The 14,537-nt window shown below is 36.9% G+C and overlaps 1 protein-coding gene across 1 annotated transcript in view; it reads right to left on the bottom strand.

Moving 5' to 3' along the window:
- IL1RAPL2 (interleukin 1 receptor accessory protein like 2) overlaps positions 1-14,537 on the bottom strand; it is a 641,810-nt gene that overhangs the window by 87,023 nt on the left and 540,250 nt on the right. The window contains exon 3 of the mRNA XM_006770363.2: positions 9,862-9,991. Coding sequence (XP_006770426.1) covers positions 9,862-9,991 — 130 coding nt within the window. The remainder of the gene's footprint in view (positions 1-9,861; positions 9,992-14,537) is intronic.

Genomic DNA, 14,537 nt, shown 5'->3' with positions numbered 1-14,537 from the left:
AGCATCTTCTCATATCACAATAGCATAAAATTAGAAATCAACTACAGTGAAGAAAAAATCAAGCACTTGGAGGCTAAATAGCATGCTACTAAATAATGAATGAATTACCAAATAAATCAAAGAAGAAATTAAAAACATCCTGGAAACAAATTAAAATGAAAACACAAAAAAATCCAAAACATTTGGGACACAGTGAAAGCAGTCCTGAGAGGGAAGTTCATAGCATTACAGCCCTACCTCAAAAAACAAGAAAAAATGATAATAAATTATCTATCCCTACAACTTAAAGAATTAGAAAGAGAGCAACAAGAAAAGCTCAGAGTGAGCAGAAGAAGAGATAATAACAATCAGAGCAGAAATAAATGACATAGAGACAAAAAAAATTACAAAAGATCAATGAATCCAAGAGCTGGTTCTTCAAAAGGATAAACAAGATTAATGAACCTCTGGCCAGGCTCACCAAGAAGAAGCAAAGATAGAAGACCAAAATAAACAAAATCAGAAATGAAAGAGGCGAAATAACAACAGACCTCACAGAAATACAAAGCATAGTAAAAACTTACTATGAACAACTCTACTCCAACCAACTAAACAAACTAGAGGAAATGGATATATTCCTAGAAAAATACAACTTTCCAAAACTCAACCAAGAAGAATAAAAAAACTCAACAGGCCAATAACTAAGGAGAAAATTGAAGCAGTCATCAAGATAACTTCCAGTGAACAAAAGCCCAGTTGGCTTCATAGGGAAAATTTACCAAACATTCAAAAAAGAGCTAAAACTTATCCTTCTCAGACTATTCCAAAAAATTTAAGAGGAAGGCACACTTCCAAGCTCTTTCGATGAAGCCAGCATTACCCTAATCTCAAAACCAGATAAGGACACTACACAGAAAGAGAATTACAGGCCAATATTCCTGATGAACAGAGTTGCTAAAATCCTTAACAAATTTCTAGCAAATCAGATCCAGCATTACATTAGAAAGATCATACACCATGACCAAGTGGGATTTATCACAGGGATGTGAGGGTGGTACAATATATGCAAATCAATAAATGTGATGCATCACATAAACAAATTGAGAGACAAAAATCAATTAATCATAGCAATTTGTACAGAAATGCATTTGACAAATCCAACACACTTTTCTGATAAAAACTCTTAGCAAAGTGGGAATAGAGGGATCATACCTCAACATAATAAAAGCTTTGTATGACAAACCTACAGCCAATGTCATATTCAATGGGCAAAAACTAAAATCATTTCCCCTAAGAACAGGAACAAGACAGGGAAGCCCACTTTCACCACTCCTTTTTGACATAGTATTAGTAGTACTAGCCATAGCGATCAGACAAGAAGAACAAATAGAAGGCATCCAAATTGGAAGAGAATAAATAAAATTGTCATTTTTTGCAGATGAAATGATATTGTAGATAGAAAGCCCTAAGGATCCTATAAAAAATACTTGATTTAATGAATTAATTTGGCAATGTAGCAGGTACAAAATTAATACCCATAACTCTCTGGCTTTTTTATATACCAATAATGAACTCACAGAAAGAAATTTTTTAAAAAGTCCCATTTACCATTCAATAAAAAAATTAAGAAACCTAGGAATAAATTTATCAAAGGAAGTAAAGGACCTGTATCCAGAAAATTATAGGACACAGAAAAAAAGAGATAAAGAATACATAAACAAATGGTAGAGTACCCCGTGTTCATGTATTGGTAGAATCAACATCATTAAAATGTCCATACCACCCAAAGAAATCTATAGATGTAACACAATCCCCATTAAAATACCAATGACATACTTCAAAGACCTAGAACAAACTCTCCAAAAATTCATCTGGAATAAAAAAGACCCCAAATAGCTGCAGCAATCTTGAAAAAGAAGAATAGAGTTGGAGGGAATAACAATCACAATCAAGCTATGCTACAAAGAAACTGTTCTCAAACCTTCCTGGTACTGGCATCTGAACAGACATATAGACCAATGGAACAGAACAGAGGTCCCAGAAATGGACACAAGCCATTATGCTCAATTAATATTTCACAAAGGAGGCAAGAACATACAAAGGAGTCAAGACAGTCTCTTCAATAAATGGTGTTGGGAAAATTGGATAGATATATGCAAAAAAATGAAACTAGAATACCAACTTACACCATAGACAAAAATAAACTCAAAATGGTTAAGGGACTTAAATGTAAGGTGGGAAACCATAAAAGTCTTAGAAGCAGCCATAAGCAGCTTAATAGCAGACATCTTTACCTGTACAGTTCCTAGGGCAATGGAAACTAAGGAGATAAATAAACAAATGGTACTTCATAAAAAAACAAACAAAACAAAAAAAAACAAACAAAAAAAACCACACATCTGCACAGCAAAAGAAAACATCAACAAAACAACAAGAAAGCCCACTGCATGGGAGAACATATTTGCCAATGTTATTTCCAATAAGGGTTTAATCTTCAAAATTTATAGGGGGCTCATTCAACTTCACAAAAGAGAAACAATCCAATCAAAAAAAAGGGCAAAGGACCAAATAGACACTTTTCAAAAGAGGACATAAAGAAGGCCCAGAGACATATGAAAACATGCTCAAAGTCACTAATCATCTGAGAGATGCAAATCAAAATAGCAATGAGGTACCATCTCACACCTGTCAGAATGGCTATCATCAACAAATGGCAAGCGCTGGAGAGGATGTTGAGGAAAGGAACCCTGTTGCACTGCTGGTGGGAATTCAGACTGGTGCAGCCACTGTGGAAATCAGTATGGCGTTTCCTCAAATAATTGAGACTGATGAACAAAAATAGATCCAGAGTCAAAAAAAGCATCAAGCAGACTGTCCAACCTATGAGGGAAGACGGGGGGTAGGAGGAGTTTGAGGAGGTAACAGATCAACCAAAGGACTTGTATGTATGCATATGAGCATAACCAATTATCAGAGACTGTGGGCGGGGGTGGGAGGGTGGTGAGGGCATGTGCTGGGGGGATGGCGTTTAGGTGGCTGGGGAGTGGTCAGTTGGGAAATGAGACTTATGTTAAACTTTAAACAATAAAGAATTTTTAAATTTAGAAAAAATAAAGTGCCCTGGTGGCAATTTATTCTTCTTTTCCCAGAAGGTATTTCTTCACACTTGGGGCAAACACTTCATGAACCACTCAATTAAAAGTAGCTTTGCTGTTAGCCCTCCATATCACATTTAACGTTTTTTCCATGACATTGTTTTTGAAAACTCACGGGTATTCAGAATGGTAGACAAGTAGAGACTTCCATTCAGAGTCACTGCTCACATTCCTACACAAGAATAATGTCAGCCTTTCCTACATTGGCTTGTGTCCTGGTAATGACACATCCTCCTTTGTGATGTAAGTCTCCTTTGGCATTTTCTTCCAGAAGAGGCCTGTCTCGTCACAATTGAACATGTCTTGGGTAACAAATCCCTCGGCCTCTACATATTCTTGAAATTCTGTCACAGAATTATCAGCAGCTACATTGCTAGAACTTGCAGCCTCCCCATGCCTCACTGCACTATGAATGCCACTTATTTTCTTAAATTTATCAACCCCTGCTAGTTGTAAACTAATCACTTTCAACACTCATTCCAGGGGAGTCTTTCAACAGGTCAGTATGCAGCATCTTTGCTTTTTCACATATCATTGCCTCCAAAATACTATCACCAGCTAACTGCTTTTCATTTACCCAAATCAAAAACATTTTTTCTCTCTTCAATTGCTTGTTTCATGAGCACTTTCACACCCTTAGCAACATCAGTACTCTTTGTGGGCTCTTTATGTTTTAAAATTGTGCTAATCATTGATTTTGCTATGCCATGCTCAGTCACCAGATCAGATGCAAGGATACCTCTATCATACTTTGCAATTATTTCTTTTTAAACCTCTATCATTGTTTGCAGAACTTTCCTTTTCACTTTACTTCTATCACTAACCTTCTTAGGACACATGGTGACTTACTATACATATTTAATAATAATAAGTAGCAACAAAAGCCAAAAAAGCATGCAAATATTCAAAGCACAATTTCCTGAGATGTTAATAATTCAAGATTTAGCAGTAAACCGACTCATATTCATGCATTCTCTCCTTTAATTTTCACCTGAGAGATATAAACAGGTATTAGCATGAAAGGGTTATTGGGTGAGAACCAAAGTTTTGTTCAAGAACTGAGACATTTTTTTCCATAAACAACTTGATTGAGAATGGAATTAAGATGGGAGATGTTTGAGAACTGAGAGTAGCAGCACTGCATAACTTTAAAAAAATGGTATAACTACTTTGGAATATAGCTTTGCAGGTATTTGAAAAGCTAAATAATCCTGGAGAAGAAAAAGTACAGTGGTTAAAAACTAAGGCGATCTGAATAAAATGGGAATTTTAATTCATAATTAATTAGTTTTGATTCATTAATTGGAACAAATGCTTGATAGTAATTTAGATGTTAATAACATGGAAAATTGGGTATAGGGTATATAGATATCCTCTATACTATCTGCTATGAACTGAATGTTTGTCCTTCCCCCTTATTCATATATTGAAACCCTAACCCCTAATGTGAAGAATTAGGAGGTGGGGCTTTTGGAAGGTCATTAGGTCATGAGAGTAGACCACTACTGAATTGCATTAGTGCCCTTATAAAAGAGACGCTAGAGAGCTCTCTCTCCTGCCTTCCATCCTGTGAAGACATGGGAGGGTACAGTGAAAAGACTGCCATCTGTGAACCAGAATGTGGTCTCTTATCAACCATTGAATCTGCTGGTGCCTTGATCTTAGACTTTCCAGTCTCCAGAATCAGAACTATGAGAATTAAATGTGTTGATTAAGCCACTCAGATTATGGAATTTTTTATATACTTGAGCAAACTAAGGCACTGTCTTCACAATTTTTAAGTAAATCATAAATTACTCTAAAAAATAAAGTTTTTATTTAAAATGAGCTAAAAAGGGAGCTAAAAAGTTAAATTTATACCTGCTATATAATCCAGTATCTCCATGTCAAGTTATTTACCCAAGAAAAAAGGAAATACATGTACATACAAAGAAGTATACATGAATGTTCATAGCAGCTTATATGTAAACCCAAATTAATTTTATAATTTAGTAAAGAATAATACTAGTAAGCACTTATTTGAGCAAAAAGGGCTATAGTTAGGGAGACACTGAGTCAGATAGCAACTTAAATTGTGTTCCACCTAGACAAAGGGGAGGCTGTCTTTTGTTCCCACCCAGATTCTCAATTAGGTCTTTTTAATGTAAATGAGGTATCTACATGGTGAAGTTTTAATTGGACAGGGCAGGTCGCAGTCCTTAATAAAAGTTGACTCAGTCAGCTTAAGTGAGCAAGGCATAGTGTGGAAAACTGAGAGTTCAATCTGAGGTTTTTCCCAGCATATAGAACAAGTGAGAAACCCTTGTCAGCAAATAGCCTCTAGGCTCGTATTACTTACTAGAGGCCTGGTACACAAAAATTTGTGCACTTGGGGGTGGGGGGTCCCTCAGCCAAGCCTATGCCCTCTTGCAGTCTGGGACCCCTCAGAGGATGTCCACCTGCTGGCTTAGGCCCACTCCTTGCGGGGATCGGGCCCAAGCTGGAAGTCAGACATCCCCCTTGCAGCCTGGCAGCCATCGGGGGATGTCCACTTACCAGCAGGGAGCAGACCTAAGCTGCAGTCAAACATCCTTAGTGCTGCTGAGGAGGCGGGAGAGGCTCCTGCCACCACCGCTGTGCTGGCAACCATCAGCCTGGCTTGTGGCTGAGCAGAGCTCCCCATGTGGGAGTGCACTGACCACCAGGGGACAGCTCCTGCATTGAGCATCTGCCCCCTGGTGGTCCGTGGGTGTCATAGTGACCAGTCATTCCCAGTCGTTCTGCTGTTAGGGTCAATTTGCATATTAACCTTTTATTATATAGGATAACATTGAAGTCCCTAGTTGACCATGGGGTCTCCATTTCAGCAGATAAATTATTTCTTGTTATTCACATCAAAGGAAACCTTCTTCTCACAAGTATAATAGCCCCCAAACTGGAAACAACCCAAAGATCCATTAACAAGTCAATGGATAATCGAGCTGTCTATATCCATATATTGAAAGACTACTCAGCAACAAAAAAGAATGACTATTGATACATATACTACAAGGATAGATGAATCTTAAAATAATTCTGTTAAGTTAAATAGTGCAAACAAAAAAAGCATATAACCTGTATAATTTCATTTATATAAATCTCTAGAAAGTGCAAATTGATTTATAGTGACAGAAAAATCAGTATTATTGTGGAAGAAGGGCAGGAGGGAAGGATTACAAAAAGGCATCAGGAAACTTGTGTGACTGATATGTTCATTATCTTGAATATTGTGATAGTTTCACAGGTGTATACAGATATCAATTAGCAATTACAGACTGTACACTTTAAATTGTGTGCTATTTAATGTATATCATTATACCCCCCCAAAGTTGTTTATTTTAACAAAGTTAATCAGTCAGGTACAGGAAAAAGGAGATAATTTCTTAGGCTCATATAACTACTACCTTTGATCAGGAAACATAGCTCTGAGCTTTTTGGTAGTGGAAATTTTGCTACTAGGTACCATTGTACCTACCACTTGTCCTTTGGGTATCAGTTTAATTCTCTGAAAAGTGAAGATGGCTCTTAAATTTGTTTACAGGCAGATACATTGATAATAATTCTAATCATGTATCTACTAAAAATGGAGACAATCAAAATAGCCTTTGATAGAGAATTGGATAAAGAAGATATGGTACATATATGCTATGGAATACTACTCAGCCATAAGATGAAATCATGATATTTGTGACAACATAGGTAGACTTGAAAATATTATTCTAAGCAAAATAAGTCAGTCATTAAAAGCTAAAAACCATATGATTTCATTCATATGTGGGATATAAAACTGAAATTCATAGACACAGACAAAAGTATGGTGTTTACTAGAAGGAAGGGGATTGGAGGTAGCAAAGGGTAAAGGGGGCCAAATATATGATGATAGTAGATGATTTGACTTTTAGTGGTGAGCACACAGTGCAATATACAGATTGTATATCATAGAAATGTACACTTAAAACCTATATTATCCTATTAACCAATGGCACCCCAATAAATTTAATAAAAAATAAATTAATTCCAGTTGCATTAACTTCATAAACCTTAATATGAAATTGAATTGACTAATAAAGTGTCACTAATTAGGAAACAAAGTTTAAATGGAAATTAATAATTAATAACTAATTGTAAGTGTTATATTGATTCTTTTTATCTGAACATCTCTTTCATGCCAGGCAATAAATTAGATTTTTCACATAGCTTTATTGAAATACAATTTACATATCATTCAATTCACCCATTTAAAATGTATAAATCTCTGCTTTGTAGAATATTCACAGACATGTGCAACCATCACCATAGTCAATTTTGTAACATTTTCACTACTGCAAAAATAAGCCCCAGACTATGTACTGGGTACAGGGCTTCCTTTTGGGGTGATGAAAATTATCTGGAAATAGTAGTGGTGGTTTCACAACATTGTGAATATATTAAATGTCACTGAACTGTAGACTTTTAAACAGTGCTCGTTATGCTATATTGTGTCCACTATACCAAAAATAAAAATATACACTTTAAGTTTCTACCCTTATCCCTCCATTCCATTAGCACCAAGAAACCATTGATATAATTTCTAACTATAATAATAAAAGCATAACATGCTAATTAGACTGGACAGCCAAAGGACCTTCTGGACGTCATTCCAGACATCCTTCTGGATGAAGCCACAGCAGCAGTGGCCGAGGCAGAGGTGATTGGGGCAACCAGGCAGGCAGGCATGCAGACTGCTAGTGGCCAGAGTGAAGCTGGTGCCAGCAGCCAGGGGAAGGAAGGCCTACTCTTGCATGAATTTTGTGCATCAGGCCTCTAGTCTATATATATAAAAGGCTACTATGCAATGTGCCCCGTTGGAAGTTTGACAGGGAGACTGGGAGTTCAATTGCTAGTTATGACATGCACTGACCACCAGGGGGCAATGTGGAACATTGCGGGCTACCAGTGGTGGTGGTGGGGTGCTGAGGGAGCAAGGGAAGGAGGAGGTGTGAAGGTGGGGAGGCAAGGAACCTGATTGGCCCTGGTTGCTGGCCAGGCCTAGGGGCCCTAACTGTGCACAAATTTCATTCACCAGTCCTCTAATATATATATATATATATTTGCCTGTTTTGGACATTTCATATAATATGTGATCTTTTGTTACTGGCTCTTTTCAATGACAATGTTTTCAAGGTTCATCCATGTCATAGTTTGTATTAGTACTTCATTCATTCTTTTACAGTTCAATAATATTCTATTGTATAAATACACCACATTTTATTTATTCATTCATCAGTTGATGAATATTTTGGTTACTTCCACATTTTATCTATTATGAATAATGATCATATGAACATTTGTGTATAAGTTTTTGTGGGAATGTATGTTTTGATTTATTTGATTAACATATCTAGGAGGGAAATTCTTAATAACTCTATGTTTAATCATTTGAGGAACTGCCAGATTGCAACCAGGGATCAAACTCACAACCTGGGTATGCGCACTAACCAGGAATTGAACCTGCCACCTTTTTGTGCATGGGATGACACTTCAACCAATTGAGCTACACTGGCCAGGGCCAGGTTGTTATCCAGAGTGGCTGCACCAGTTTGCTCTCCTACCAGTAGTATATGAGGGTATCAATTTCTCCAAAGTCTTTCTAACACTTGTTATAATCCTGGTGAGTATGAAGTGTTATCAAAGGGTTTGATTTGCATTTCCCTGATGACTAATTTTATTAGGCACCTTTTTATGGACCTTCTTCCTAGAAACATGCTAACACAGTCAGTATTTTACATAGGCTCTCAATGTTATGAATCCTTAGAGTGGAATTATTGGGTAAAAATATGAATAGAAACTATCATGGTAGTTATTATAAATTATATTTAACAATAGTAAATAAGATAAAGTATACTTGTTCCTTTTACATTGCCATATATTTGATAAAATCTGTTGGACATTAGTTGTACTGAAGTATTAGATTGGTTCCCACTACATGACTCAATGGGAGTGGAAGGGGAAGGGTCTCAATTGTTATTGGAATGAGAAATGATCATTATATGTCACCATCTCTGAAATCAAAGGGCCACCCCACAGACTGAGGTAGTGAAAATTACTTATCCCTTATTTGTACAAAAGAATCATACTATATAGGATTAGCAAACCAATAAAATAGATGTGTTTATACCAGGGACATATCTCTGTAACAGGAGAGTGAAAAAAAGTCCAGGGAGACACAAATCTGAAAGACCAGTCACTTTCTATATGAGCAGTTGGTACTGGAAAAAATAAATACTATTTAACAAGAGTCCACAGTTATTTTGCTGGGTACTAGATTACTACTGCCACTGTAGCTTTACACCTACAACATATGAAAGTTGTTTGATAACATTTGCTTAGTGATCTGAGGAGTCACCTACAAAGTTTGTATCTTTGGTATGACTAGAAGTTATAACAGTAACCTAAGCTTTGGAAGCTCAGATGAATTTGCTTAGGCAGCTTTGAGGGGGTCATTACATCCCCTGTCATATTCTTAGAACCTGAGAAAATCTACATATATTGGAGGGTGACACATTTTCATTTCTTAAGGCAGCCAACCTCACTCTCTCCATCAGATCAGCCTTAGGAAATGAAATTATTTGGAATTTCAATTAAAATCCCTGGCAGAAACTCTTTTAGGATGTTCCATTTCTCTACTGCAAAGACAGCAAAGAAAAAAATAGCAATTCAAGTTCTATACCTTATTTCACCTTCTCTAATGTGACCTGCCAGTTCTTCAATAAACTTCTCCCCTTTCATCCAGTAGATCATTGGTCCAGACTCTCCACTAAATCCAAAGAATGCTTTGCAAGGGATATTCAGCGGCTTACCTGAGAATGACAGAGAAAAAGAAATGAGAAGCTGGCTTCTGGTTATTGCTGGGAGACAGAAAAATACTTTTAACATCCAAAGGAAAATTCAGAGGTGACCCATTTTCAACTCTTCTTTCAATCATCTTATCACTGTACATGAGGAAAAATTTAAATGTTATAAGAACTCAGAAATTTTAAAATTCAAGATATTCCTTTCACTTTCAGTCTGTACTAGTACGTATTTTTGTTCTGAGGTAGATCTTTTATACAGTATACCCTAGGCACTGCAGGTAAAGGTAAGCAATGGAATTGCAAACATCAAGAATTATTTTGTTTGGTATTTGTTAGCCCTCCATTCATCAACTGCTGCTGGTTTTGCACCATAAAATTTATCTTTTATGTATCCCCATAAATAAGTTTAGTTGATGCATTTTCTTTGTTCAAAGCTTATTCTGTCTTAGCCCATTATTTCAGATCAATTAAACCTGAAATAGAGTAAAAACTAAGTGAGATATCAGCTTTTTTGTGGGACACACTATATATATATATAATGTTTTCTTATCCATTTCTACTACCCTCAGTCTTTTTATTGGAACATTTAATCTGTTTACATTTAAGGTTATTGTTGATAGGTACTTATTTATTGCCATTTTATTCTTTATACTTATGTTCATCTCTCTATATATTTATTCTTTTAAAGCAGGCCCTTTAACATCTCTTGCAATACTGGTTTGGTGGTAATGAACTCTATTAGCCTTTTTTCAGCTGTGAAACTCTTTATTTTGCCTTCAATTTTAAGCGATAACCTTTGTGGATAGAGTAGTCTTAGTTTTAGATCCTTGTTTTTCATGGCTATGAATATTTCATGCCATTTTCCTTTTGGCCAGAAGTGTTTCTGTTGAGAAACCAGCTGACAGCCTTATGGGAACTCACTTGTAGTTAACTGTTCTTACTACTCTTAAGATTCTCTCTTTGTCTTTAACCTTTGCCATTTCAATTATGATGTGTCTTGGAGTCAGTCTCTTTGGATTCATCTTGATTGGGATTCTCTGTGCTTCCTGAGCTTATGTCACTTTTTTTCTTCACTGGGTTAGGGAAGTTTTTAGCCATTATTTCTTCAAATAGGTTCTCTATCCCTTGCTCACTTATTATTATGGTATCCCTATGATGTGAATTTTATTATACTTGATATCCTAGAGAAATTTTCAATTTTCCTCATTTTTTAAAATGCTCTTTTCTTTTTGATGCTCTGCTTGGGTGCTTACTGTTATCTTGTCCTCTAAATCATTGACTCAGCCATCTGCTTTTTCTAACCTGCTGTTGATTCCTTTGTTTTATATACTGTATTCTTTGTTTTATATACTGTATTCTGCATTTTTGACTGGTTCTTTTTTATGGTTTCAGTGTACTTTTTAATGCTTACTTTCTCTTCGTTTAAGTTCACACTGAGATCACCCATTTTTTTTTCCCTAAGGTCCTTGAGCATCTTTATAACCATTTTGGGATCACCCCCCCCTTGATGTAGCCACACTACCCAACCTTCTCGCCTTGTTCCTGGACAAAAGCTTCCCTGGGAGACAGGCTCCAAAAGTCCCAGCTCTGCTTCACACTGTAATGCCCCTTTGCCACTGAAGTCAGTAGGTGGGGGTAGGGGCAATGGCTGTGTGATCCAGGTCAGGATGAACAGCCATTTTTATCAAATATAGACATTTTAGTCACTGTTTGAGTCTCTGACAAGTCCCCATGAAAAGAGGCCCCCAAAGTCATTGCTGAGTTCAACTAGTAGACCACTCCACAGTACACAATTATGGCAGAGTGGCCTCGCTACTAGTCAAAAACCAGGTAGTGCACTCCACAGGCTGGTGTTGTAACAATAGGAGTGTTCATCCCTGGGAAGGTTGCATCTTGGTCTCCCAGGCAGACTGAATCTCCACTGATTTTTACCACCAAATCCTATGCAGGCTCCTCTTCCCATTTCTGTTGCTCTGGGTTGAGAATCCTTGTGTGGAGTTGAGGCCCCATGTTCCTGGGGGAAGTTGGTTTTGCAGCCACGATATCCCTCTGGCTTCTCAGCTTCTACTGCCACACTTGGATGCACGGGCTAGCCCTTTCAGTGTTGCTGCCTTTCTTCCAAGTCTCTATATGGCTTCTTTTCAAAATCCTTGGTTATAACATTTCATGTCAGCTAGCCTTCAGTTGGGTATTCAGGTTGCTTGCTGTATAATTTAGCTCTAAATCCAGTCTTGGGCTAGTAGCATGTGAGTGTAGCTTCCAACTACTCTGCAGCCATCCTGGCATACCTTCAGCCATTATTTCTTCATATAAGTTTTTGTGCTTTTATCTCTCTATCCTCCTTGTGGGGTCTCTATTACATAAATATTAATATGCTTTATGTTGTGCCATAAGTCCTGTAAATTATTTTAATTTTTTTCATTCTTTTTTTTTCTTTTTCTGTTCTTATTTGTTGAGTTCCACAGCTCTGTATTAGAGTTTACTTATACTTTCTTCTGGTTCATCTAGTCTGCTGTTGAACACTTATAGTATACTTTTCAGTCCAGTTATTATATTCTTTTTTTAAATCCTCACCTGAAGACATGTTCACTGATTTTTAGAGAGAGGGAGATGGAGGGAGAGAGAAAGAGAGAGAGATGAGAGAAACATAATTCAGTTGCACACTAACCAGGAATCAAAGCCACAACCTGAGTATGTGCGCCGATCAGGAGTTGAATCTATGACCTTTCAATGTATGGACTGATACTCCAACCAAGTGAGCCACACTGGCTAAGACTCAATTATTGTCTTCTTCACCTCTATAACTTATATTTGGTACTTTCTTATATTTTCTATCTCTTTTTTTATATTTTCACTGTGATTATCCTCCTCCAAAGTTTGGTGAGCCTCTGTATGAGGATTACTTTGAACTCTTTATCAGTTAAATTTCCTATATCTGTTTAAGACTTTTTTCTGAGGTTTGTACTTTGTTTAGAACATAGTTTTTATTTCTTTATTTGACTCTTGTTGTTGATTTCAATATATTAGATGAAATAGCTACCTCTCCCAGTTTTGAAGAAGTGGATTTATGTAGGAGATGAACCATATCTTTTAATCTTGCCCTAGCTCTAGGTTGTCTCGCAAACATTTGTGATTATCTAAGCAACCTAATCTATTTTAATAGCTGACAGTAGTTGACAATGTACCAAGACCTATCAGTGTCCCAAAGGGAAATATCTCATTCAGCACCTAGATCCATGTTAATTGAATGCCAGAACCTCTGATTGCAGCTTTTAAAGTATGAAAATATATAAAGGTCTGTGGGATTGCAAGCGTATGCTCTGCCTGTCATCAGAACCCAATGATGTGGAGGTGTTTTCAGGAGACAGTTGCCAAAACAGGAGCTCCAGATATGTATATAAGCTCTTCCTGAAAAATACCAATAAACTGTAGAGAAGCAGAGGGATAATGCAAACATGGTTTTAAGAAGGCTATGTTACCTGAGAGTACATCTGTGAGCCTCTAGAAATGTGCCAAACCAGAAGCCTGCCCCTAAGGGCAAAGCTCCAGGACAAACAAGTAGGATTCTTTCACAGAAAGACTGAAGTTGTGTTTCAGTTTGCTGTCTGTGCAGTGCCCTGGGGGCTATAGTCTGCCAATAACTACCACTCTAGCTATTTTTCCAAGGGACCCAGGAATGATAGCCTCATTGGCCTCCAGAACCATGTGATTAAGGGGCATATCTTGGGTAACAGCTGCAAAAATCAGGGCGCCAGGCATAAAAAGCAGATGCATGTAAAAGCTTCTGTATGGTAGATACTAGCTCTTTGTGGCATGGCAAAGGGATGGTGCATAAATAATTCCCACCAGTTTTTTTTTCCCCCAGAGAGTATTCCAGCAGGCTCTTGCTCCTCCAGCTGACACTTTCAGATTAGAAAATTAATCTGTTTCACATAAAATCTGGGATATTTTCAAATGGCTGCTTCTGTGATGGTAAAGTTAGCCATTTGTCAGTTTGCTACAGTTTTTTTGGGTCTCAGGAACATGAGCCCTGTTTGGTTTTAAAGCCAGAGTTTTTTTGGGTTTGTCTCCCTGATGTTTAACAAATATATAAACTTATAAAAAGCTACTGAATAGTGCTATTACATTGGTGAATTATATAATGTGGAATTTACAGCTCAATAATCTCTTTAAAGTAAAAAAAAAAATATCCTTGTCCTCAGGAAATTAAAATCTGGGATGGGAGAGAGGAAGAGGTGAAGAATAATACACAAATTAAATTACAGTAGATCCTTGAATAACATGTGTTTGAACTGTATGGGTCAAACATGAATTTCATCCAATAAATACATGGATTTTATCCAATAAATACTTTAAATGTATTTCTCCTTATGAAATGATTTTTCTAATAACATTTTCTTTTCTCTAGCTTATTTCACTGTAAGAATACAGTATATAATATAAATATAACATACAAAATATGTTTTTATCAACTATTATACTATCAACTAGAGGCCCGGTACACAAAACTTTGTGCACTCGTGGGGGGGAGAGTTCCCTCAGCCCCGCCTGT

The sequence above is a fragment of the Myotis davidii genome, unplaced genomic scaffold (assembly GCF_000327345.1).
Source record: "Myotis davidii unplaced genomic scaffold, ASM32734v1 scaffold624, whole genome shotgun sequence".
Taxonomy (NCBI): domain Eukaryota; kingdom Metazoa; phylum Chordata; class Mammalia; order Chiroptera; family Vespertilionidae; genus Myotis; species Myotis davidii.
Note: the sequence above shows the minus strand (reverse complement) of the source record. Positions and strands in the feature narration are given on the sequence as shown.